Raw genomic sequence first — 25,256 nt, 5'->3', positions numbered from 1 at the left:
CGCAGAGTTGAGAACCGGGAGGGAAAGTTGGGGGCGGGGGGCATGCAGACGAAGCATGGCGTGTCACCTGGGATGAGCGGCCACACTGAATCACATTACAGGGGGGGGAAAGAGAGAGAGAGAGAGAGAGAGAGAGAGAGAGAGAGAGAGAGAGAGAGAGAGAGAGAGAGAGAGAGAGAGAGAGAGAGAGAGATGAAAGAGCAACAAATGAGAGATTTCCCTGTGTGGTGCATAAATCAGCAGACTATGAACAGCACCGCTCAAAGCATGACTCCCAGATTGCGGATATAACGTCTCTCTGCACACACCCGGCGACCATCCCTGTGTCAGACCCCCCCTAGAAGACACATCACCTGTGGGCTATGAGGGTGCACGGTCATCACACAAAGCAAATAATCAATCATTGCACGGATCTGCAGAAAGGATTAAATGAATGTGGCCAAATGGTTTCCATTGGCAAAGGTGACCGACAAAACACACAATCAAAATATGACTAAGAAGGAAAAAGTTCCCTTTTCCCTCCACAGGCTTTTTGGATGCCAAACACGCCCACCTCTAACAGGAAGCAGGTCCATATATGGTAGCAAAGAATGAACGCACACATATACACAAATTGAAAGCATACTGTTACAGATACTTTTGGAATGTCTTGGCAAGAGTCAGTGGTTTTATTTAGTGTGAGTGGAAGCTTGTTCTGGGAGAGTGGCCCTTTTCCGGTCGTGCCATAGTGCCACACCCCTGTTTATCCCTCACACAGAATAGAATAGTCTTTATAGCAATTGATCAGCAGGTTAACAACGAAATCAGACAATCATAGAAGAATTTAAGGATGTGCGCTTGTTCAGTGCAGGATTAAATACACCTGAAGGTCCAACAGTAAAGCAGAGACTGGTCTGCATGCTTGGAGTTGGAACACAATACAAGTTAGACACATATCAAGTTAATTAGTTCACAATCCCTATTTAAAGCCATGTCCTCTGGTGCTGGATTACGTCTCCCCCTACGCCTTAACATGTGTTCCTCGTTACAATTACAGTTTGAAAAAAAGCCCTGAACGTTGGTGTGAAATGATCCTTCTAATTGCTACTCTCTCCCTTGTACAAACATTGCGCGGAATTATTTTCTTTTAAAAATAAACTTTTCGGCGACAATTTATAAGGGAAGTTATAATCATCCATAAGTGATATCGGCCAATAGATACAGATCACATGTATTAACTGTACATTTTTAATTGTAATTATGGTGAGTGCTATTAACAGTTAACCAATATCAACGCAATATTTAAACTAGTTCCTTATTTTCTATTATTACATACAATTGTTTGAGCAAAACAAAGTCAATAATATACTAGAACTAAAACACAAAAACTACTATACTATATACCACTGTACCCTTGGAATTAACAACCCCAATTTATGGATTGATCCGCCCTCCTCTTACATGTCATGTACTAACTGTGACAATGCTGACACACTAGCAGTCATAAGGCTTATAGTATCCTCTCTCTAGTGCCGTAGTGCCCAAAGTGGGCGCAGGGGTCTAAATTTGGCCCCGAACAGACATTTAGTTTGGCCCGGCAAAATGGCGGTTTCCCAAAATCAATAACTATTCATACTGACCTCTTTCAAGCCCACACAAATGTTAATGGAATGTCCGTAAGGTTAACTCGTTTGGCCATCGTCCAATTGGCACATTTTCACTTTGGCCGTTGGAGACAAAAAATGTTTGGGCACCCCTGCTCTAGACTCTTATTAATTTACTTGTTAATATCCTGTTAAAAACTGCTTACTTTCTGCTGCAACACTGTTCCATCTACACTTCTTAAACTTTACTAAGCACTTATTTCTTGGTGTTGTTTAAAGCTAGCTTAGCAGTTAGCTTGTAACATGTTCAGACTCGTCCTCAAGTGATAATGATGATACTTAATAATGATACATGCAGTTTATTTACTGTAATGGAGAAGATTATTGTTAGTTTAGGGGAGCGGTTCAACACTGTGTATGGAGACACATAATTAGCAACTAGCCACTTGTCAGCCGGGAGATTTATATCAAGTCAGCCAAAGGGCATCGATGTTCGTGATCGGCATTAAAAGGCATCAATCGGCAATAGCGATAAGTGATAACATACTTTTTCATGAAAAATGTCCGATCCTGATTGGTGGCTGATCGATCAGCGCATCCTTACATTTTATCCATTACATATGGTAATTAGGAAGTGAAATTAAATATTAAATATATAGGGGTGCACAATAAATATCGGACAGATAATTATCGGGTTGATAAATTTGATAAGAATTTTAAAAAAAAGCTCCGATAATAAACGCTCCAATGAAGCGAGATTACACGTACTGTGCAAGCATGAGCAAATCAAGCATCCACCCCACCATGTGTTATGCTGTAAGCCTGAGCTCATTGTAAACAAACATGGCGTGGGACTTCTTCACTGTTTCAGAGGTAGACATTTTGCATGCTATTTGCGCCAAATGTTCTGCAAACATTCCGAGTAGAAAAAAAAACATCATACATGAAACACCAGTATCATTACAACAGTGTTTTGAAAGTCTGCGAAAACCCCTTGGCTGCCCCAAAGCCAGTCGCTTACTCCTATCACCACGGCGTTTGAAAAGAGCAAAAAGTTTATCATTGACGACCCGAGAACTAAAGCGATCTCTAATTCCATCATGGAGAGGATGGCGCTGGACGACCAGCACTCACCATTGTTGAAGATACGGGCTTTTATCAGCACAAATCTACAGGTACAGTTTGTTGAATCCACCTTTGTTTGAGTCTTACTTACCTCAATCTAAATATAAAAATTAATGTCTTTAAATATGTTATCGGTATTGGACTTGAGAAGCAGGAAGTTACCAGTATCAGTATCGGCTTGAAAAAAACATTAATATTGCGCATCCCTACACTGCTAACCTAGTACTTAGTCAAAATCGATTACTTTCAGTGACAATCGCAATATTTAACTTCCGCTGCGGCTTTCTTTCTGACTTTCTTAATTGTGAATTGCAACCAATGTAGCTAAAATGTAATTCTCAGAGTGCACACAAAATGCTTACAAATTGTATGTATTGAATTGATGAAAACATTGATGTAGCTAATGTCTGGTATCAGACAGTCTGAACCAACAGCGCCTCTGCTGATTGTAGCCAAGTACTACACTCCACTTTGCAAATAATACTTCATGACACGATTCATCAATAATTCCACACAATCGACAGAGTTCTTAGTGATGACTTAATCAATTATTATTCCTTTTCAAACAGCTCCAGTTCATCAGAAAAGTATTTAGGTCAGGGCTCTTAATTTCTTCTAAACATGGCTTTGTTAAAGGGTCAAAGTAAACAAACAAATCTATGCATACAAACATTTCTATCCCTAAGGCTATGTCTACACGAAGCCGGATAACCCCTTAAACGAATAATTATTTAGCCTAAGCCCCGTTTCAGCCACACTAAACCAGCGTTCAAGGTTGCCCTCCTTGGATAATTTTTACACGGGTAAGTGTGCTGTGTATTTCTTGAATCTCCGGCTCTTAGCTTTGTATGGCCTCATCGATCGTTTACAAACTGAGTTCGGAGAGGAAGTGATGCCAGAAAGACCGCGCCCCATACAGGAAGTGACGTCAGATAGAACGCGCCACAGCCAGCTTCATAACAACCGGTTTCCACTAGGAAGTAAACACTAGAAATATGGAGGCGAGTCATCCAGACATGCCCGTGTTTCTCCTTCCTCTACATGTACAGACACTTGTGGAAATCACACATGAATACCTTAAGAGAAATTGATTGCAGCTATTTCGGATACAACACTTCTCAGACGGCAAGAGAACTTTCGAATTTCCAGGTCAGCTGTGATTCTACTTACCGAAAAACTTTGTCAATTTGTCGAAGGAGAGACAACGAGAATGCAGGCTCCCGTGGATGTGATAAAAAAATGGTGTGCGGCGTGTGCTTTGTATTACCTAGCCAACGAGGGAAGACTAGCTAAAACATTGAATGCATTTGGACTGGCAAAGCAGACTGTATCAGTTATTGTCCGCGCTGTATGTCGCGGACTCAACGTCTAGGTCCTGAGTATATAAAGTCACCAAGAACGAATGGACAATGAAGGTTAAGGCAAAAGGAGTGTCCTGACATATCTACATCCCTAGATTGACTGATGTAAAATGTTCTTTATCACATTGTTTAATTTCACGTGTCCAATAAAGATTTGATGAGGTGGGGACTTGTCCAGGGTGCACCCCGCCTTCCGCCCGAATGCAGCTGATATAGGCTCCAGCATCCCCCGCAACCCCAAAAGGGACAAGCGGTAGAAAATGGATAGATGGATGGATGATGGCTCAGGTGTGATTCACTACAATAGGAACCCACAGCACACTGGATTCCAGTTAATTGAAATACCACAACACTGGATATTGTTCAGATAAGTTCAATTTAATTTAAGAACTTGCACACAAAGCAACACTGGAGGTGACTATGACGTGCGCATTTTTTGCGCATGCGTACTAGGTCGTGTTGCGCTGGCGGACGGAGGAGGGAGTGGGTCTTAAACGACCATTGTGTGTGTGTGGACAAGGATAAGGTTAGGTGGGAATTACCCTGGATAACCTTAGTGTAGAAGGGGCCTTAGTTAACTCATTGAAGGGTGGGGTTGTGTATGTACGAGGATAGTACGTCTCCAATGGAAACAAAACACCTACGCGGCAGAGAAACGGTAAGGTGGAGGACCGAGGAAATAGCCACCCCTTCAAACAGCAGACAAATGTGCCAATGCCAGGGCGTGCAACATCCACTCTGCTTAAGTGTCCCCAGGCAAGACTTGCCACGTCCTGCTTCTCTGCAAAGGTCAATTACCCAGAGGGAATCAAATATGGAATTATTATTATTACAGCATGCTACTTATAAGCCATCCACACACAGTACACCACCCATCCTGGAGTCGCAGCTTAGCATCCCTGAAGCAGGATGTGTGTGTCGACACATGACTTGTGTGTGCTTGCACCGTAACAACCTGCACCGTCGTGAGTTGAGGGGTTGTGGTTCCAAGAGAAGCACTTTACTTAAATTAGACTCTCAACGGCTCGACACGCAGGTGTCAGTCTCAGCGTGTGTGTGTGTGTGTGTGTGTGTGTGTGTGTGTGTGTGTGTGTGTGTGTGTGTGTGTGTGTGTGTGTGTGTGTGTGTGTGTGTGTGAGGGGAGCGTCAGGCTGCAGCCAGTGCGTGTGCGAGCAGACTAAACAAGACAGAGGCTCGGCAGACAGCGAGCGCAACAAGGGAGCGAGCGCAGGAAGAGGATAGGAGTCTATGATGGAGAGAGAGAGACAGCGAGAGTGAAGATGAGAATAACCCAGTGTGACCTTATTTCAGCAGGGCTTTCCCTACTCTCCTGATCCTCCCTCATTGCACTCGTATTTACACAGGGATAAAATGGATTATTGAAGAGGGAAAATGAAATTAAGAGGTGGGAGAAAATAAAGATGAAATTCTGAAATGATAGATTAGAATTTAAGTAAATCACAAGTTGTTTTGTATTATTAGTAGGGTTGTCAAAAATAATTAGCTACCTCATGTGATTAATCACAAAAAATTATTGCATCAATCATGTATACACGTATATTGATGATGCAACTGTACATGGTCCTTTACCTTAATGGTTGATGGTTACCTGAGAGTTTGTACAGTTCGGGATCAGGTCCTTACATACGCTCGTGCAAAAATTAGTGAGGAGATTTCCGGAGCGTTTAGACTGACAAACAAAATCTGATCTATCTCACTTGACGGCAAAACAATGTAATTTGTTGTGCAGTGTGAAGTTGAGGTAGTCCAAATCCGATTGGAATCTGATCTTTTCAAATGTGACTTCAGTCTAGGGTTGTATGGTATACCAATATTAGTATAAAACCGCCATACTAATAAATCATATTCGGTACTATACCGCCTCTGAAAAGTGTATGTATAATCCTGTAACGACTTGGTATCGGATTGATACCCAAATTTGTGGTATAATTCAAAACTAATGTAAAGTATCAAAGTATTAAACAACAGAAGAATAAGTGATTATTACATTTTAACAGAAGTGTAGATAGGAAATGTTAAAAGAGAAAGTAAATGGTAAATGGGTTATACTTGTATAGCGCTTTTCTACCTTCAAGGTACTCAAAGCGCTTTGACAGTATTTCCACATTCACCCATTCACACACACATTCACACACTGATGACGGGAGCTGCCATGCAAGGCGGTAACCAGCAGCCATCAGGAGCAACGGGTGAAGTGTCTTGCCCAAGGACACAACGGACGTGACTAGGATGGTAGAAGGTGGGGATTGAACCCCAGTAACCAGCAACCCTCCGATTGCTGGCACGGCCACTCTACCAACTTTGCCACGCCGTCCCTAAATGAATAATTATTGCTGTCAAATGATTAATTGTTTCAGTTAGAATAATCACACTTTGAATTTGGATTAATCATGTTTAATCACAGGTTTTTACGAGCTTACACAATTTAAATTAACTAAAAAAAGATCCAGATATTTGGACGCAAATGCAATTTTATTCTCAGAATGTTGTACAGGACGATTTTTAAATGTTTTACTTGAAGGCACGTCATTTATTTGAGGTAAACTTGGTAACAGTTTCATCTCAAAACTTATTAAGGTGTGTTTTTCAATGAAAGTTGCCAGTGAGCACACCTGTCGAATGCTACATTTACACTACAGGCCAAAGTAGCCTAAAAACATTTCTTTCAAAATATATTTTTTTTCCAGCTGACTGTTTACACCAGGGGTCCCCAAAATCCGGCCTGCAAGAAGTACCAAGTTAAAAAAAATTTTTTTTTTTTTTGTGGAAATTATTATTATTTTTTTTTAATCTGTCATTTCTAATCCATTTTCTACCGCTTGTTACTCTCGGTGTCTCCTCGCCGCTCAGGCAAATCATATTGTCTAAAAATGCATTTTACCATCGATAACGTGACATCATCAAGTGCGTGCTCTTTCAGTCAATTAGTGCGTGAGGAGTATACAAGTATAACCCATTTATCATTTATTTATTTATTTAGAGCCAATCAGTAGTTTTAATGATGTACAGCTTTTTTGACAAATCCATGCAATTGTATTTATTTCCTAAATTCAAAGTCTAAATTTTGAAGGTTTTCTATCAAGACAAAATTGTTGTATACGGTGTATTAGTATTGTAAAGTAAGGACTGTCAAGTTAAACGCAATAATGCGAATTAACCCATCATTATTAATCTGATTACATTTTTAGCACAAGTAACCCATCGTAGCTCAAAATGACTCAAAATCTCTGAAACGTCTCTTGCAAAGCATTTTGGGAAGTTTTCAGGCATGCGCAAATGTGCATGCCTGAAATGGGAAATGTGAGTAGAAAAAACCCATGATGAACAGTCGACAGAAAAAGTATCATGCACACTATGCAGGAACAAGTTTTTCTACCGGGGAACGTCCCTCTTAAATCAACACAAATAAGTGAAATGTTCACAATTATGTGGATAAATGTTTGTTTGGAAACATGAACATGATGTTGAAGCTGTTTAATAAAAACAGCATCTTACCTTATTTCTTCAATCTCTTTGCTCATACAAAATGAAACACTTGGTAATTATACAATTATACATGTAATTGTTATTATGTTACTTTACTTAATTGAATACTGTTTAATTTATTTTATTGTATAGTCCACCCATTCTACTGTTCTTTTATTATATTATATCGCTTTTGTATAGTTGGTATTTCCATCGCTTTTGTATAGTTTGTATTTTGTTTTACATTTTATTTTATGTTTCCTCTCTTCTCGTGCTTTTGAGAGACTTATCACTAACACTCTTATTATTTAGATCACTCTGTTTTTTTTAATAGATTTTATCAATTTTATAGTTTTTTATTTTATTTTCTATCACTGTTTTATTGATTTATACATATACATATATACATACATATATACACATAAACATACATATACACACATATATGCATATATATACATAGATATATACAAATTAGGGGTGCAACGATTAGTCGACATTGTCGTCAATAAAAATTTTCACCGGCCATTATATTTGCTGACAATAGTCGTGACGTCATCACTCGTGTTTTTCCGGGCGGAAGCGAGTCCGCACCGCCACTCGCAAAAACATTGCCAGTGATAACATATAGAGTGTGAGAACATTTTCTCTTCGTCTTCTTAAAAACATGAATATCTTGCTCATTTTGCAAAGCGGGCCTTGTTTTTATGGCAGTACATCTGTGATACACGAACATTTGGACATCTGGACAGTGGATGTAGTCTCAGCGTCGTTCAGATCGTTCGCTTGTGTCTTGCTTGCTAGCTCACAAGTGTGCGATGAAGTTGTGTGAAAAATAACTAACTATCATGTTAGCCAAACTCAGTTAAAGCAGTGTCTATTTGCAATGCCGTAAAAGGCACAATAACAATTGCTCAACGTGCGTACGTACACACACACAAAGACACAGACAGGCACGAATCCGGGTGTATCATAAAATTAAACATACAATCTAATAGCCAACATTTTAATAATTAATTAAAGATATAATTCTACACATTGAGTCTATTAGAGTGATAAAACTGCCAAGAGTTAAGCAATAGTCAATATACCAGTGTGCAGCTTTTTAAACACATCATCACAAAATTATTTTTGAGGAAGTTAGGTTTTGTGTTTTGTTGTTTGTTTTTATTGCTGTTATTTAAACTGTATTATAACACATAACAAGGTAAAAAAAAAAAAAATTGCACTTTGCCTTTCCTTTCTTTTAAACGAATACATTTTTAATAATCATTTTAATGTTGTAATAGTTAAATGAGCAGCACAGTTACTGTATGAATAAATATTTATGAATTAATTACTCATCTTTGTAGTTTTTAAGCACATGCCTAAAATAACTTGAGCTGCATTTAAAAGTCGATGGAAAAATTAGAGCAATTAAATGTGTACGCTTTATTATCCGACTAGTCGACTATTTGTTAAGATAGTCGTTGACTATAGTTGTTAGTCGCAGCTCTAATTCACACACACACACACACACACACACACACACACACACACACACACACACACACACATATTTGTATAAAAATACACACACACATATATATATATATATATATATATATATATATAAATAAATATATACATTCATATACAGATATACAGATATATATATATATACATATATATACATATATATATATATATATACATATATATACATATATATATATATATATATATACATATATATACATATATATATATATATATATTCACACATATATACATTTACACATATATACATATGCATATTTATACATATACACACAAGGATATATACATACAAATATACATATACACACAAGGATATATACATACAAATATACATATACACTTACCTACATAAATAAATACACATACATACAGTATATACACACATATACATATACACACATGTACATATAGACACATACATATATACACACATACCGTATTTTTCGGACTATAAGTCGCAGTTTTTTTCATAGTTTGGCCGGGGGTGCGACTTATACTCAGGAGTGACTTATGTGTGAAATTATTAACACATTACCGTAAAATATCAAATATTATTATTTAGCGCATTCACGTAAGAGACTAGACGTATAAGATTTCATGGGATTTAGCGATTAGGAGTGACAGATTGTTTGGTAAACGTATAGCATGTTCTATATGTTATAGCTATTTGAATGACTCTTACCATAATATGTTACGTTAACATACCAGGCACGTTCTCAGTTGGTTATTTATGCGTCATATAACGTACACTTATTCAGCCTGTTGTTCACTATTCTTTATTTATTTTAAATTGCCTTTCACATGTCTATTCTTGGTGTTGGGTTTTATCAAATAAATTTCCCCAAAAAATGCGATTTATACTCCAGTGCGACTTATATATGTTTTTTTCCTTCTTTATTATGCATTTTCGGCAGGTGCGACTTATACTCCGAAAAATACGATATACATATATGCAAATATACATATATACAGGTATATACATATATACACTGTGCATATATACATATACATCCAACACAGACACATGCTTCCGAACATTAGCAAAACACAGATCAAAAGGACGCAGAAAGAGAGACAGTAGGCGTTTATTAAAGAGACAAGAAGAAGAAGTAGAGACACTTTAGCAACAATCAAAGACGCACTCACAAAAAAAAAAGATAGTGAGAGTAAAAAAGGTATAGCGAGACACATGCAGACAAGGAGCTTTTAATCAGCCTGAATCCAAAATTTAGACAGGCACATGTAAAGGCACAGGCAGCCCCAGTGGGATTAGGACCTCAGCAATGTGTTTGCGTGTGTGTGTGTGTGTGTGTGTGTGTGTGTGTGTGTGTGTGTGTGTGTGTGTGTGTGTGTGTGTGTGTGTCCCGTGAGACTGATTAGCAATGAATGACTGATGACGGATCTTTGTTGTTGTTGATCTTTTTTTCTTCTCCTAGCTCTCTCTCTCTCTCTCTCATTTCTTGTTTTTTATTTCATACTCGCAGCCAGGGCGAGCGCATGAGAGGGATTCACACACTCACACTCACACACGCCTACACACGTACACTAACTGACACACGCACGCACGCACACACGCACGCACGCACACACACACACACACACACACACACACACACACACACACACACACACACACACACGCACACACACACACACACACACACACACACAGGGCTCCATGTATATTCAACAAAGGCTCCTGAATATACTTAATGCTTTCATGTGTGTCACTGTGTAACGATCCATGCTGTTCCACACAGCTGCTTCTCTGTATTTCTAACTCTTTCTCCCTAACTGATGCACCCCCCCCCCCCCCACACACACACACACACACACACACACACACACAGCTGTGTATTACCTTTTTAATGTCCACCTGTCTGTCACGCCAATCTGTTCCGTCTTTATGACGGCACAACTATGAAGAAACCTCCAGTATTGGGGAGGCTTTTTATTCGTCACCTCCAGATGAACCTCTAGCGTCCCTCCTTCCAACCCCCACACACATCCCTTCCATCCATCTGAGCCCCCCCGCCCCGACTGCAAAACAAACTGGACATAGACCCTCCTGAATGGAAGCCATTACAATATGAATGGGGCAAACAGCTGAAATGAATCGAGGAGAGAGACCGAACACAAGAAACGCATCAAACAAGTCGACTTGAGTGTCCACGAAGTCAGGCCCTAAACGTGACACCCACCCCCCACTTCTCAGGTGTCCTATGACTTAGTATCTTTTATCCTAAACACATGTGGCGTAAAAAAAACTGTGACATCATGTCTAAACCCCCCCCCGTGATGTCACCTTTGGGTCACATGGCGTAGGAAGTGGGATTGCCTTGACCCCTGTGACAAAGAAAAGAGCCCATAAAACAACAAATGTCTGCAAACGCACACATACAGTACACACACACACACACACACACACACACACACACTCACTCACTCACTCACTCACTCACTCACTCACTCACTCACTCACTCACTCACTCACTCTGCTGCTTTCATATCAGAAGGAGCAGCCATATAAAAACCACATAAAACACCTTATATTGTATTTTTAAATAGTTAACTCCTTCCTTACAGACACAGTACGAGCCGTTCTTTTTAGGATTTTATTTTTCCGACATGACATTGCTTTAATTCCCCTGACTTCTGTGCTAATATAACACACTGGGAATATCATCAAATACAGGAAATATAATAAAGATAATAGTATAACATATAGCATGTCAAATATTACATATCCATGCACAATTGTTTATTATGGATAAGCCACATTAGTTCATTACTTTATGGTTTTGCACAAATTACGAAAAAAAAAACCCCACTGCGATTCTTAAATTACACTAAAATTACTAAAATCGTTAAAAGGGTTTTTTTTCTTGAAAATGACAACTGTAAGTCACATAAGAACACATGGCATTTGTTGTCAATATCATAATAATGAAAAAAATAAAAATAAAAAAAATAAAAAATATCATAATAATGAAAATATAAAACTATAAGCCTATATCTATGTTATTGAATTTCTAATAATGGAAGTAATCATTTACTTTTCATAACATATGGTGTGTATGTATTTCAAACATGCACACAGTTTCAATATGGTAAAAAAATCATATTCCTAATTTCTCATTATACAACATGTCCAAATGGAGGAGGAAGAACCACATCTTATTTAATCCTATGTCCCTTTTTTATTTCATAGCAATTCATTACACATTTGTTTGTTCACTTCCTGTGCTTAATGTGTGATGAACTAAATAAATAAACCAGTAATCAATAAAGTATTAAATATGGTAAAATTGTTCAAACCGCTGACATAAGTCAACTGAGTCAAATAATTACATTGCAGTGAGAGTTAAAAAAAAACTCATATTGCCAAATTAAAATATACATAATTTAGCAATTATATTGCATCTTAGATGTATTTTCAGCCCTTCTTACTATATGAAAGTTTATGATATGAAGGAGTGATTGCAAACAGCAAAACCTGTAGACTTACGGGGGAAATGCAGTTTAGTATGTGCAAATGTCTTTTTTTCCCCATCCAACCTGTTTGTTCACTTCATGTGCTCATTTTGTAACACAAACAAATTAAATAAATTAATAAATAATTACAGTTTTACATATGGTAAAATTGTTTACACAGCACCAAAATAGTTTACCATATTCATCCAAACATGCCTTATGGCCTCAACTTGACATAAGTCAACTGAGTTAAGTAATTACAAATATAACATAATTAAGAATAAAATATGCACTTTTTTGTATATTCTACCAAAAGTAAATTTGTAAGGTCAGAGGTCACTGAGGATGGACAATTTCACTATAATCATATATGCATTCCTGTATTGCCCTAACGTTGTGTGACATTGGTAAATTAAGTTACGTAATTAAAAATATAACATATCATTAAAAACATAAAAACATGTATTATTTATTAATTTGTTGTACATTCAGCTAGAAATAAATTTGTAAGGTCAGAGGTCACAGACGATTGACAATTTCACTATAATCGTCCAAGCATGCCTTTATTGCCTTAACTGACATGACTGTGACATGAGTAAACTGAATTACGTAATTAAAAAATATAATATAACATTTAATTGAAATATAATATATCATGTTGTAGTTCTGTATTCTATTTTATTTTTGGTACATTCAACCAGAAGTGAATTTGTTAGGTCAGAGGACACTGATGATAGACAATTTTACCACATTCTCATTCCTTTATGGCACCAACTAAGTAATTACAGTAATAAGTAAAGTAAATAAGTAATTACAAATATAACATAATAAGAACAAAACAAGTACTATTTATTTATTTTTTGTACATTTAACCAGAAGTGAATTTGTAAGGTCACAGGTCACTAATGATTGACAATTTCACCATACTTATCCAAGCATCCCTTTATGGCCCCAACTTTGTACTGACACCATTAAACTGAGTTAAGTATCTTAAAAATAATAGAACATACTATTTATTAACGTATGTAATTTTTAACAAGAAGTGAATTTGTACACACTAAAAAATGCTGGGTTATTTTGATAACCCAATTTATGAGTTGCAAGCGTTGGGTTAAATTTTGGAGTTATTTTTATGAAGAGCAATCATTTTTTTGGGTTAGAAGGGTATTATTTTAACTCAATTTTTGGGTTTTCAAAACTATGAACCATTTTTGGGTTGTTTTTCCAATGAGTCATGCATTTTTGGGTAAAAGGCTTTTTTTTAATTAAAAATGTACTTTTTTCTTGAAGGGAATTGTATTAAGGACTAATCTCATTAACATTATTTACAATCACACATCTTATGTACATGAAAATATTTGAGCATGCTGTATAGAACTACTATGACCATACATGGCAATTATTGTAAAAAAAAATGTCACTCATATCTTGCTTTTGAGTATATTTTAATGGAATACAAATAATTTTGACCAGTAAGTTGGGAAGGACTAGGACAAACCACCAGTAAAATGTAAAATTTTTAACCAACTATTGGGTCAAGGAGCGCTAAATTACGCAACCCAATAGTTGGGTTTGGAATAACCCAACACTGTGGTCAGCATAACTCAGCTTTTGTGTTAAATAAATACAACCCAATAGTTGGGTTATGAATCAACCAACATTGAGTTAGCATAACTCAACTTTTGGGTTAAATAATTCAACCCAATAATTTGGTTGGGTATAACCCAACATTAAGTCATCATAACTCAACTTTTTGGTTAAATAATTAAATGCAAAAGTTTGGTTGAAAAAAATTAACCCAAATTGTTGAGTTAAAATAACTCAAATAAGAGGTTCTACCTTTTCTGAACCAGCAGTTGGGTTAAAATTGGGTTATTTTTTAACCAGACATTTTTTAGTGTGTAAGGACAGAGGTCACCGAGGATAGACAATTTTAGCATATTGTCATTCAAGCGTTCCTTTATGGCACCAACTTTGTGCTGACTTAATTAAACGGCTGAGATAAGTCATTAAGAAATATAGCCTCAAATAAAAACATAACATGTACTATTTATACATTTTTCGTACATTCATCAAGAAATTAATTTGTAGGTCAGAGGTCACTAATGATTGCCAATTTCCCCATACTTACCCAAACATTCCTAAATTGCCCCCAACTTTATGCGACATAATTAAACAGAGTTAAGTAATTAAAAATATAACATAGCACGTACTTATTATGCTTATTTTTGCTTGTTATACATGCCAGAGTTCACCAAAGAGAAACATAAAGAAATGAGGCAATGTGAAAGAGGGGTGAGTTGAAATTTAGACAGAAATAAAAGTGCTGAGAGAAGCGAGTTTTCCAATGTGAAGAGTGTGTGTGTGTCTTTGTGAGTGAGATGGAGATGAGCGCGATGCAAGAGGCGGAAGAGAAAGAAAAGGAGGGTGGAGGACTGTGACAAGGAGGAGGACAAGGAGGAAGGAGGAGGAGGAGGATTGGGGGGCCAATCGAAACCGAGAAGGGGAAGTGAAAGAGGGAAGCAGAAGGAGAAGAGGAGGAAGGGCGAGCATGTGGTGGAAGAGGAACGGGGCTGCGGCGGCGGTCAGCGGAGAGAAGGTCTGGCCTGCGAGGGAGCAGGAGAAGCGTGGGGGGGTGGGGAGTGGGGTGGGGTGCGCACATGGACAGAGAGAGTCTGGCACTTTCCATTCACATGCCAAATCATCAGATGGCGGCGTGCGTTCGCAAGCTCCGAGATGTTGCCACCAAACGGGCTCTTCAAATCACCGACGCCGACAATAAGCAGCTGTTCACATGTTGGATGAGAGTTGGACACCAAACAAAAGTCTTTCTGTCCTCGCAGCAAAACGTGCTCGGGAACAAACGTGCTCTTTCCTCAAGACTTCAAAAAGGCTTTCGCTCAATATAGAAAAGTCGAGTAGAGTTACTCGCATGTGACCCATGAAAAGGCCTGGTGGTATTATTTCTATTGTCATCTTCTTTTGATGCAGATAAGTGCATGTGCCATACACTAACCTTGGCTATTTTTTGTTTTAAAGATCAAGACCACAAAATAAACACATTAAATCTTACACCTTCCTATTGTCCGTGTAGGACTTGTGTCTGTATGACTCTTATTTTTACAAATGCCAAATTCTGAGATCCACATTTTATTCAGAACTCATACACGACCTAGTGTATCATTTTACATAATTTGCAAAAAAAACAGCGAAGTAATCATGGATACATTTTAAGCGACTTGTTTTGTTATTAAACTAAATATTTATTCTCATTCATGTTGTTTCTGTCACTAAATAGCAAAGCGCTTACAAGTTATCTTCTGCTGTTACTATTGCATGCAGAGGAGCAATTACTTACTTTTTTTTTTACTCTGTTGATTATTTTTGGGTTTTCCTATAACTGATAATTTAAATATACTGTATATTTTTTTTCATGGAATTGAGATTATGATTTTCAAGGACTATTTATTTCAAGACACACAAATCACACACAACACACACAGTCATGTGCTCATGTTTTAAAGAAAACACACTGTTTTTTGTTAATTATTATCAGACTCCCAATGGTCTTGTTCTGCTTTAAAGAAAATTCCAATAGTCTTTTAACTGTTCTTCATGGGAGGTCCCTGAAAGACTTTCTTGCTATGAATGAAAGATTTAAAAGTAATCCATCAAATCAACAGAAACGTTCAGCGCGCAATAAAAACAAGTTAAAAGAAAAGTCAAATGATTAATGCGATCGCTCCTCCCTTCAGTAGGTAGTACAGGGGCAGTGGAGCCAACTCACCCGGAGGAAGTGCCTTGAGTAAAATAGCTTGTTAGGCTAAATTAAAAAATATATCCTTTAGCAATTAGATTGCATCTTATTGTGAATATTTTTTTAGCCCTTCTTGTTATTATCAACGTTTATGATATGCAAGTGTGGTGGCGTTAAGTTGAGTTGAGTTTATTTGGAACATGCATGCAGACAACATGATACATTACAATTTCCAGTTTCTCTAGTCAACATGTTTGAAAAGGAGTAGGAAGAAGCAGAGGTTATTTAATCCTACACCTTTTCCTTTACATAACAGCTGCTAAAACTTTTTTCACTTCCTGTTCTTAATTTATTCACAATACACTCCATAAGTAATCACAATAAAAAAATTAAAAAAAATACTCGGTGAAGTAAATTACACTTCATATGGTGAGATGAGTAAGATTATCTTGAAAATGAATGGATGGATGAGATAAATTCAGAATGTTTATCATGGTTCTTCTTCTTTGTACTTTGTAAACACTTTAAGTTTGAAGAGTTTCTTGAAGTGGATCATATTAATACATTGTTTGATTTCTTTGCTTAATCCATTCCATAATTTAATTCCACATACTGATATACTGAAGGTCTTAAATGGTGTATGTGCGTACAAATGTTTTAAATTACATTTTTCTCTAAGATTATATTTCTCCTCTTTTGTTGAGAAGAATTGTTGTACTTTCTTGGGTAGCAGGTTATAGTTTGCTTTGTGTATAATTTTAGCTGTTTGCAAATTCAGTATGTCGTGGAATTTCAGTATTTTTGATTCAATAAATAAAGGGTTTGTATGTTCTCTATATCCAACATTATGTATTATTCTAATTGATCTTTTTTGTAACACCGTTAATGAATGAAGTGTACTTTTGTAGTTATTTCTACACAATAACTCAGATATGGTAACATTAGCAAGCAGTAGAGAATATGAAGTGATTTTTGGTCTAGAACATGTTTTGCTTTATTCATTATTGACATGTTTCTTGCTACTTTATGTTGTATATTTTTTTACATGAGATTTGTGATTGCAATACAACAAAACTGTAAACTTATAGAGGAAATGCTCTTTTACGATGTAGATCAAATTCCATTATTGTTCACATCTAAACTAAAGTAACCTGCCTGAAATTGCTAATGAGTGATGAATTAAAAAGTCCTATACCAGATTTGCATTGGTAAACTTCAGAAATTCTCTCTGCTAAACTGACAAAGTGCAATTTGTCACCTTGTGTTGCACAAGACGTGCACCCCCCCCCCCTCCAAAAAAATAATCTAATTATATTAAATACAAAAAATGTATGAAGTTTTTCTGGGGGGGGGTTGACAAAACAAATATGTACAGTATGTTTGAACAGAAGTCAGTAGAGAGTGTGTGACAGCCAATGGCAGCTCGGCTGGCTACAGCCTCCACCAGCTGCCTCCACTCTGCGGGGGTCGTCTTGCGGTCCACACCCAGGATGTGTCCCCCTACCCGGGGTCTCATCGAGAAGAGCCCAGTCTGTCTGAGACGTCAAATGCTGACTCATCTCTTTCTCTTACACACACACACACCCCTTTCACTTCCTGTCACCGTCTCGTCAAGAGATTGAAGCCTTGAGGAGACGAGGATGGCGACCAGTGGGTGCCGTCAAGCGATTGTAATCCCACTGGATTACACCAACCAGGTGGAAAACATTCAGCCTCTTCTTTCCATCCCTAATTCATTGGTATTGTCATTCATCTTTTCCACCCTCGTTAAAACACACACACACAAATGATGACTTCTGCTGACTCACAATTCTAAACAATATACACATGGACCGTCCTCTGATCCTTCATGTGAGTCAATAGCAGGACGGCGGGGTGTGTCTGATGATCAAAGCTAAAGAAAACGGACACACGCTTACATGCTAATGTGGTAGAGGAACAGTGTGTCTTAAACATGACTGAGCTTGAGAGAAACGAAGGGGTGTGTGTGTGTGTGTGTGTGTGTGTGTGTGTGTGTGTGTGTGTGTGTGTGTGTGTGTGTGTGTGTGTGTGTGTGTGCGTGCGTGCGCGTGGAAGTGGAGGAAAGAGGAAAGAATGAGAGAGAAAAAAGAGAGGAGGTGATGGAGAGGTTATCTTCTCCAACAGAAACATTGCGATTATGGTTTATTACTTTTTCAAAGCGCACACACAGCTTCGGATGTGTGTTTGTGTGTGCAGCTGCACATGTTCGCGCACACACGGCTCTTTCTTTGTGTGTGTGTGTCTGTCTTACTAGGTCACACACACAAGCACACACACACACACACACACACACACGCACGCACACATGCACGTACTCTCACACAGTCATGTAAACAAAACTGCTGTCTGGGAAGTAACACACCTGTTCAATAGCAAGCTGTGCCACGCCCTCCGTAATGCTGCACACCTGTGCTACTGCGGGCTAAATCTTCATCACGCACATACACACATATACACACACACAGGCACACAACACACAAACACTGCCCAGGGCTAACCAGAAGAAAAAACTGGATGAGCAGCAGAGCGATGAGGGGGCAGCAGCAAGGCCGACAGAGACAAAGGTTGTTGTCCAACTGCTCCTATCAGCAATCTCAAAGCCTGTGTAATATCATTAGGGGGGTTTATCAGAGAGGCGGGTCTTGTGGCGTTGGTATGCGGCCGCCATTCTGTGCACCTTGTCAAGCGTGTCAATATTCAAGCAGACAGCACGCTGATCTATATAAGAAGGCTTCAGAACAATTGGTGCATTGGAAGCTTTTCCATTTTTATTTTTATTTTTTATTTTTTTAAACACTGTACTCTACTCTGCCGTTTTCAGAAGCTACGAACTGTATCTCACACACACACACCCACACACACACACACACACACACACACACACACACACACACACACACACACACTGACTAAATTATAACCATGCACCCCCTTGGCTGAGGCCTGAAGCCAGGCATACATTGCTAAATCTCTAAGGAGGGGCAAGCACAAAAGGTAACCCCCCACCCCACACACACCAACACCACCCCCCCATTTTCACCTCCAAGCAAGTACTCACATATAGCCCCCCCCCCTTCCAAACAGCAATCCTCTATGCCCATCATGTCAGTCAAAACCCCATAAGAGACATGCATGGAGAGTCTGGATATCTGCAAGCTCAATACAGTGTCATGCACCTTGGGACCCACTGAGAGGCCCCCCTTGAATATATTTCAATAGAATTATCACCCCCGCATTACTATGCTTTCTCCCACCCTTTGACATTACGGAATCAGGTTTAAATTGGACCTTAATGCATGTGAGCGAGCGGCACTATCAGTCTTTGTGCAGAGTAATCTGGTTAAGGCGTTAGGCAGGTTAGTGTGTGACTTCAAACAGGCTCGTTTTACATATAGTGAATATTTCTGGGGTAGAATAATTGTTGTTAAATATGGTGAAATGTATTTAGTTTAGTTTTTTTTTTTCATTTTGATACAATGAATACCTATTACACAAAATGTATAATAATATATTTATTGCACGTGTGTGCATGCGTTGCATAAGAGCAACATACATAATTTAAAATCTATATTTAATTGAACGCATGCATTAGAATTAAATAAACATGCTCACAAAAGCGTATTCCCTATTTGACTAAAAGGTGTCGCATTAGTTTTATGTTAAAATATATGTCATACAATATTATCTCTTACATAAATCAGATGAATTTATTTTAAAAAGTCTATAAAAGTAAATAATTTAGGGAAATACTATACTTAATTGAGTACCGGTAATAATGACTTGCCACATTTTATAGATACACTCAAAACATTACCAGGATTTCAGAGCAATTAAAAGTATTTTTTCCAAAGTAAAATATTGTAATCACAATTTACTATAAGATAACATTACAATATCAAAATATTTCACAGCAATTCAGAGTTACTTCACAGTAAAATACAGTAATCATAGTTCTTTGTAATATCACAACAAATTACTGTAACTTGGTGTTTTTCTTAATGGGTTCCATAGACTACATGGCACACTCTTGTACAATAGGTCTGCTGTTAAACTGAGAGAATTACAATTGTGAATTTGCAGCATATAGTTGTAATTGTATTGTAATTAACTATAAAATTACAACCGTGTAGTTACAATATTTACTTGTAACTTTTGTGATTAACTGTAAAATCCCAACTCTGCAGTTACAGTAAATGACTGTAAATGTTACTGTGAAAGCAATGCAATTAATAGCCAGTAATTTGCAGTGACTTAACAATGACATTTTTCCCATTGTAGTCAAAATGCATGTTATTTTCTACCGTCTACGACTAATGAATATGCAAATAGGAGCAGATAAGTGCAGGGGCTCTATGCACAGCACATCTATAGGACTGAAGTCACGTGGTCCATTTAAAGAATCTGCTGCATTCGCAAACGATAATTAATAGGCTCTCTCATCTGATACGTTCACGTGCATCCAGTTAATCTGGCATTTAAACGCTTTTATGATTTTAAGTCTTTCTTTTTGTGTCCATATACGCATGCACGAGAGGTACCCCCAACCCCCATTGAGACAGGACACCAAAGCTACTTGTTAAACCTAATGCATGCACTGTCAACCCATTCGCACCCCGTCACGTCGCCGCTCAATATAGAAAGCTGATTTTCGGACCGTGCGTGAACCCAAACCAACACCCCTATAGACCCTAAAGGAGCTAAGTCGTGCACTGGGACGTGTACGGTTAATAGCTTTAATTTATTGTTTAATGGGAGGTGCAAGCAGTGGCATTAAGCAATCCTAATGAATTACGCAGAATGACAATGATTAGTACTTTACTAATTGATGAAACATATAAATGCATGACAAGATTATAGGCCATGTGGAATTGCAATGCATTGATAATATATGTGGTTAAATTTGCAGCAATGTTCAATAATAACATATATGGTAAATAGAAAGCAATGACAAGCAAAACTAACCTGAGTGCGGAGCCATGGACAGATGGGACGAGAAGTACTTCCCCGGCTGGAAGTGCGCCGGGGGCTGCACGGAGCCGTGGCCGCCTGACGCCATCCGAGACGCGGCGCCGTGAGCCAGCGCGCTCCGCTCGGTCAGGAGGTGGTGCGGGGGAGCGAAATCACGGCTTTCCATCCGGCCGATAAGCGATAAATCCCAAAATCCCGACGTAAAATCCCGAGGCACCGAAAGGTCTGCAGGCGCCGAGATGCAAAAAAAAAAAAAAAATAATCCCCCTTTTATGAACTTCGGGATCCCGGCGCGTTGTGCGGAGCTGAAGCTCGGCGAGGCGCAGGAGAGTGAGTCCCCGTCATCTCCTGCAGGAGACAGGAGAGGAGACACGTCAACGCGCTGACAAGAATGAGCCGAGCTGGGATGGAGTCGTGCAGAAAAGACACACGCACGCACACACACACACACGCACGCACACAAACACACGCACACACGGTAAACAACAACAAATGCGTTGTCTGCACTTTCCAAAAAAATTGCGTCATATGCACATTTTATCTTCATTTGCAGTGTTACTGTATAAAATGTGATTTACTCCATACATCCGAGGTCTATTTTGGCTTGCCTCCCTTGGTCTTGTGACCAAAGCACGCACGCACACACACGCACGCGCACACACACGAGCTAAAAAAAAAAAAAAAGAGAGAGAGAGAGAGAAAAGTGGCAGCAAATCATACACATCATGTAAATAATGACTGATCTGACTTCTTCATCTAGAAGCTTTCATGCAAATATATCAAAAATCACGTGGACAAGCAGTCGTTTTGTGACCATTGTTCTGCAAAAATTGCACAATTCACTTGTCACCAAATCTCATTTGTGGATATAAGATGAGCGCGTTCGAATGATGAAAAAAAAAAATGTATGACTTATTCAAATTTGGACTTTTTTTTTTCACCCATTCGTGTAACTTACCTCCTTCTCTTACAGGTGACGTCACTATATATATGCTAGTTTCTCATAAATGAAACAACAACTTGTATATGGTGCGTGTGCATGTAATCACAAATCAAATTACCTTTACGCCGCGTGGGCGCGAGAGAGCGTGGCAATAAACACGTGGAATAGAAAGAAAACCATCAACTTTATATATATATGCCTTATAGCCCGGGTTATTTACTTAAATAGGGCTCCGTGTGACGCAGCAAGAGTCATCTATTGGGCCTTTAAAGGTGCATACACAGAGCTGCTGGGGGAAGGAACAAAAGACAGAAATATGCTCCACTGGAGCACAGATTTTTATGAATAAGAATGTCAAACCAAAAAACATGCATTTTGTATGCAGACCCGTGTAGAGCGTTAATGTGGAAGTTGCAATAATGCACACTAAATGCATGCATTTTGCATGCAAACACATGTAACTTGATGGGGTGCAGAAAGTATTAATAAATGTGTGTTATTACCCAGAAGAAATAGATGCAATTCGCTGCTGTGCATATATGACAAATTCAGTTAAGGAGTGTTAAAAAGGAGCAAAATGGACTCTCCGTGGGAAGAAACAATGGTCTTTCTCCACGGGACAGCGATCATAACAACTCTATGCTCTGACATGGCTCTATACATATTTTTTTTCTCTCCCCTCCTTTCTCCTGAGCCGTAAACACACACGTCGTCGTGTTTACATTGGACGTAAACAGACAGCCACTCAGGCTATACATTTAACAGCCTGCATCTAAAAGTAGGGAGTTATTGCACGCCACGCAAACACCACGATGCGAGTTGAGGGGAAAAAAATGACCATTTGGAAGCGAGGTAGTGCGTGCGCATACACGTTCGTGTTTGTATGTTTAAGTGTGTGTGTGTGTGTGTGTGTGTGTGTGTGTGTGTGAGGTGTGTGTGTGTGTGCGTGTGTGTGGAAGATTCACTGGACCCCGGACTGCGTACACACGACTGCTCCACGCACCATGGGTCAAACCAGCCAAATAAATGAAACAACACGCGGTAAAAAGAGGACAAAAAGTGACAACATGTGGATCTGATACGCATGCATTCATTGGAAAAACATCAGCAAAAATCCCAATTTTATGAACAAAACCCGACAAAAATGCTTGAAATCGCAAAGTTAAAATACAATCCGCATTATGGAGACACATTCGGCAATGGAGTCGAGTTAATGAAGTATATACCCAGGATATTCAAACCAGCATATTGAATCCCGGAGCTGAAGATACCGGCTAAACAAGACAGACAAGCCCAGCCGAGACGCATGGACGCCCGGCGTCAGGCACAGCCTTCATGCCGAGCTAGGAGGTTGCTATTTGGGGGTAGGATTTATCTTGGGAAGGGACTACAGGGGACACGGTTTCTCACACACAATAAAGTCAAAAATATATCAAACAAATAGTAATTACTTTTTAAATGAACTGAATGTGGAAATAAGTGGAAAATAAGTGACATTTGGGGGCGGTGGGAGAAACCATACTGAACATAAGAGGATACATTTAAATCAGCATTATATTTTGTAGAAAGTCAGTTCTTATCACAAAATATTGCATACAATTTATAATATTTTGGGGGGGGGAAATATAATTTTGATTCTCCTGCACAAGCCAGCAGAAAAATATAAAAAATGCTACATTCAGTGCACTCACTGATGATCAAAACCCAACATAAATACACAAATATTACATATATATTTCTACTTACTGGTAAGTTATATTCCTTGCAAGGCGTGGTGTGTCAAACGAAAGGAAAAGTATATAAATATATATATACATATATATAAGTATATATATATTATTATTTTTTAAATCCCCGAGTCCCAGAGATGAAACATGTGGTATTGATTACATCCTATGCTGCTGCTGCTGCTGCTGCTGCATGCACACTGTGCACTGCACTCACTGGAGGTATGGCAGAGACGCGGCGTGGAAGTGCAGGCTTGTAGTGAAGCGAGGCTCGTTCATGCAGCCGGGGACTCAGACACGCCGGGAGGAGGAGGGAGGGAGGGAGGGAGGGAGGTAGGTAGGGTGAGGTGAGGAGGGGAGGAGGGTGAACGCGCGCGCCTCCTGGTTTGAGGACGACAATGTGAAAGCGTGCCCGTGAGGCGCCCCCAACCCCCTCGCACCCACCCCACCACCACGTCCCTCCTCCATCCGCCCTAACCCCACCCTATGCTTTTCCACGCAGACACACACACACACACACACACACACACACACACACACACACACACACACATACCATCCCTCCCAGTCTACAATAAACAGGCTTTGCCATTGGCCGTCCATCCCAGCCAATGAGGGCGTCACCACAGCAGAGGAGGGAAATGGCTCGCTTTTTGATTTTTTCCCGAAGACCTCCTGCTCAATATGCATGGAGCACTAAGTGTACTGCATACAACGCCTTCCTCTTTTCTGCACTATTAAACTAACACTTATTATAATATTGCATTTGCTACTGCTGCATTTGTCACCATGCATGTGAGGCTTTATTGTGGCTCCTTTGCATACATGACATCAAATATACAGGTAAAAGCCAGTAAATTAGAATATTTTGAAAAACTTGATTTATTTCAGTAATTGCATTCAAAAGGTGTAACTTGTACATTATATTTATTCATTGCACACAGACTGATGCATTCAAATGTTTATTTCATTTAATTTTGATGATTTGAAGTGGCAATAAATGAAAATCCAAAATTCCGTGTGTCACAAAATTAGAATATTACTTAAGGTTAATACAAAAAAGGGATTTTTAGAAATGTTGGCCAACTGAAAAGTATGAAAATGAAAAATATGAGCATGTACAATACTCAATACTTGGTTGGAGCTCCTTTTGCCTCAATTACTGCGTTAATGCGGCGTGGCATGGAGTCGATGAGTTTCTGGCACTGCTCAGGTGTTATGAGAGCCCAGGTTGCTCTGATAGTGGCCTTCAACTCTTCTGTGTTTTTGGGT

General features: G+C 38.7%; 1 protein-coding gene across 6 annotated transcripts in view; it reads right to left on the bottom strand.

The window, feature by feature from the left end:
* The window catches only part of bahcc1b (BAH domain and coiled-coil containing 1b), a 182,559-nt gene that overhangs the window by 83,983 nt on the left and 73,320 nt on the right, over positions 1–25,256 (bottom strand). For 2 of the 6 annotated variants that reach the window (XM_061967479.2, XM_061967482.2), the window contains one exon: positions 21,309–21,662. In XM_061967479.2, coding sequence (XP_061823463.1) covers positions 21,309–21,662 — 354 coding nt within the window. Of the gene's footprint in view, positions 1–21,308; positions 21,716–22,760; positions 22,886–24,003; positions 24,226–25,256 lie in introns of those variants that run through there. The other 4 variants (XM_061967478.2, XM_061967477.2, XM_061967481.2 and 1 more) reach the window with 3 other exon arrangements.

This window comes from Nerophis lumbriciformis, linkage group LG11 (assembly GCF_033978685.3).
Source record: "Nerophis lumbriciformis linkage group LG11, RoL_Nlum_v2.1, whole genome shotgun sequence".
In the NCBI taxonomy this organism is placed as follows: Eukaryota; Metazoa; Chordata; class Actinopteri; order Syngnathiformes; family Syngnathidae; genus Nerophis; species Nerophis lumbriciformis.
Note: the sequence above shows the minus strand (reverse complement) of the source record. Positions and strands in the feature narration are given on the sequence as shown.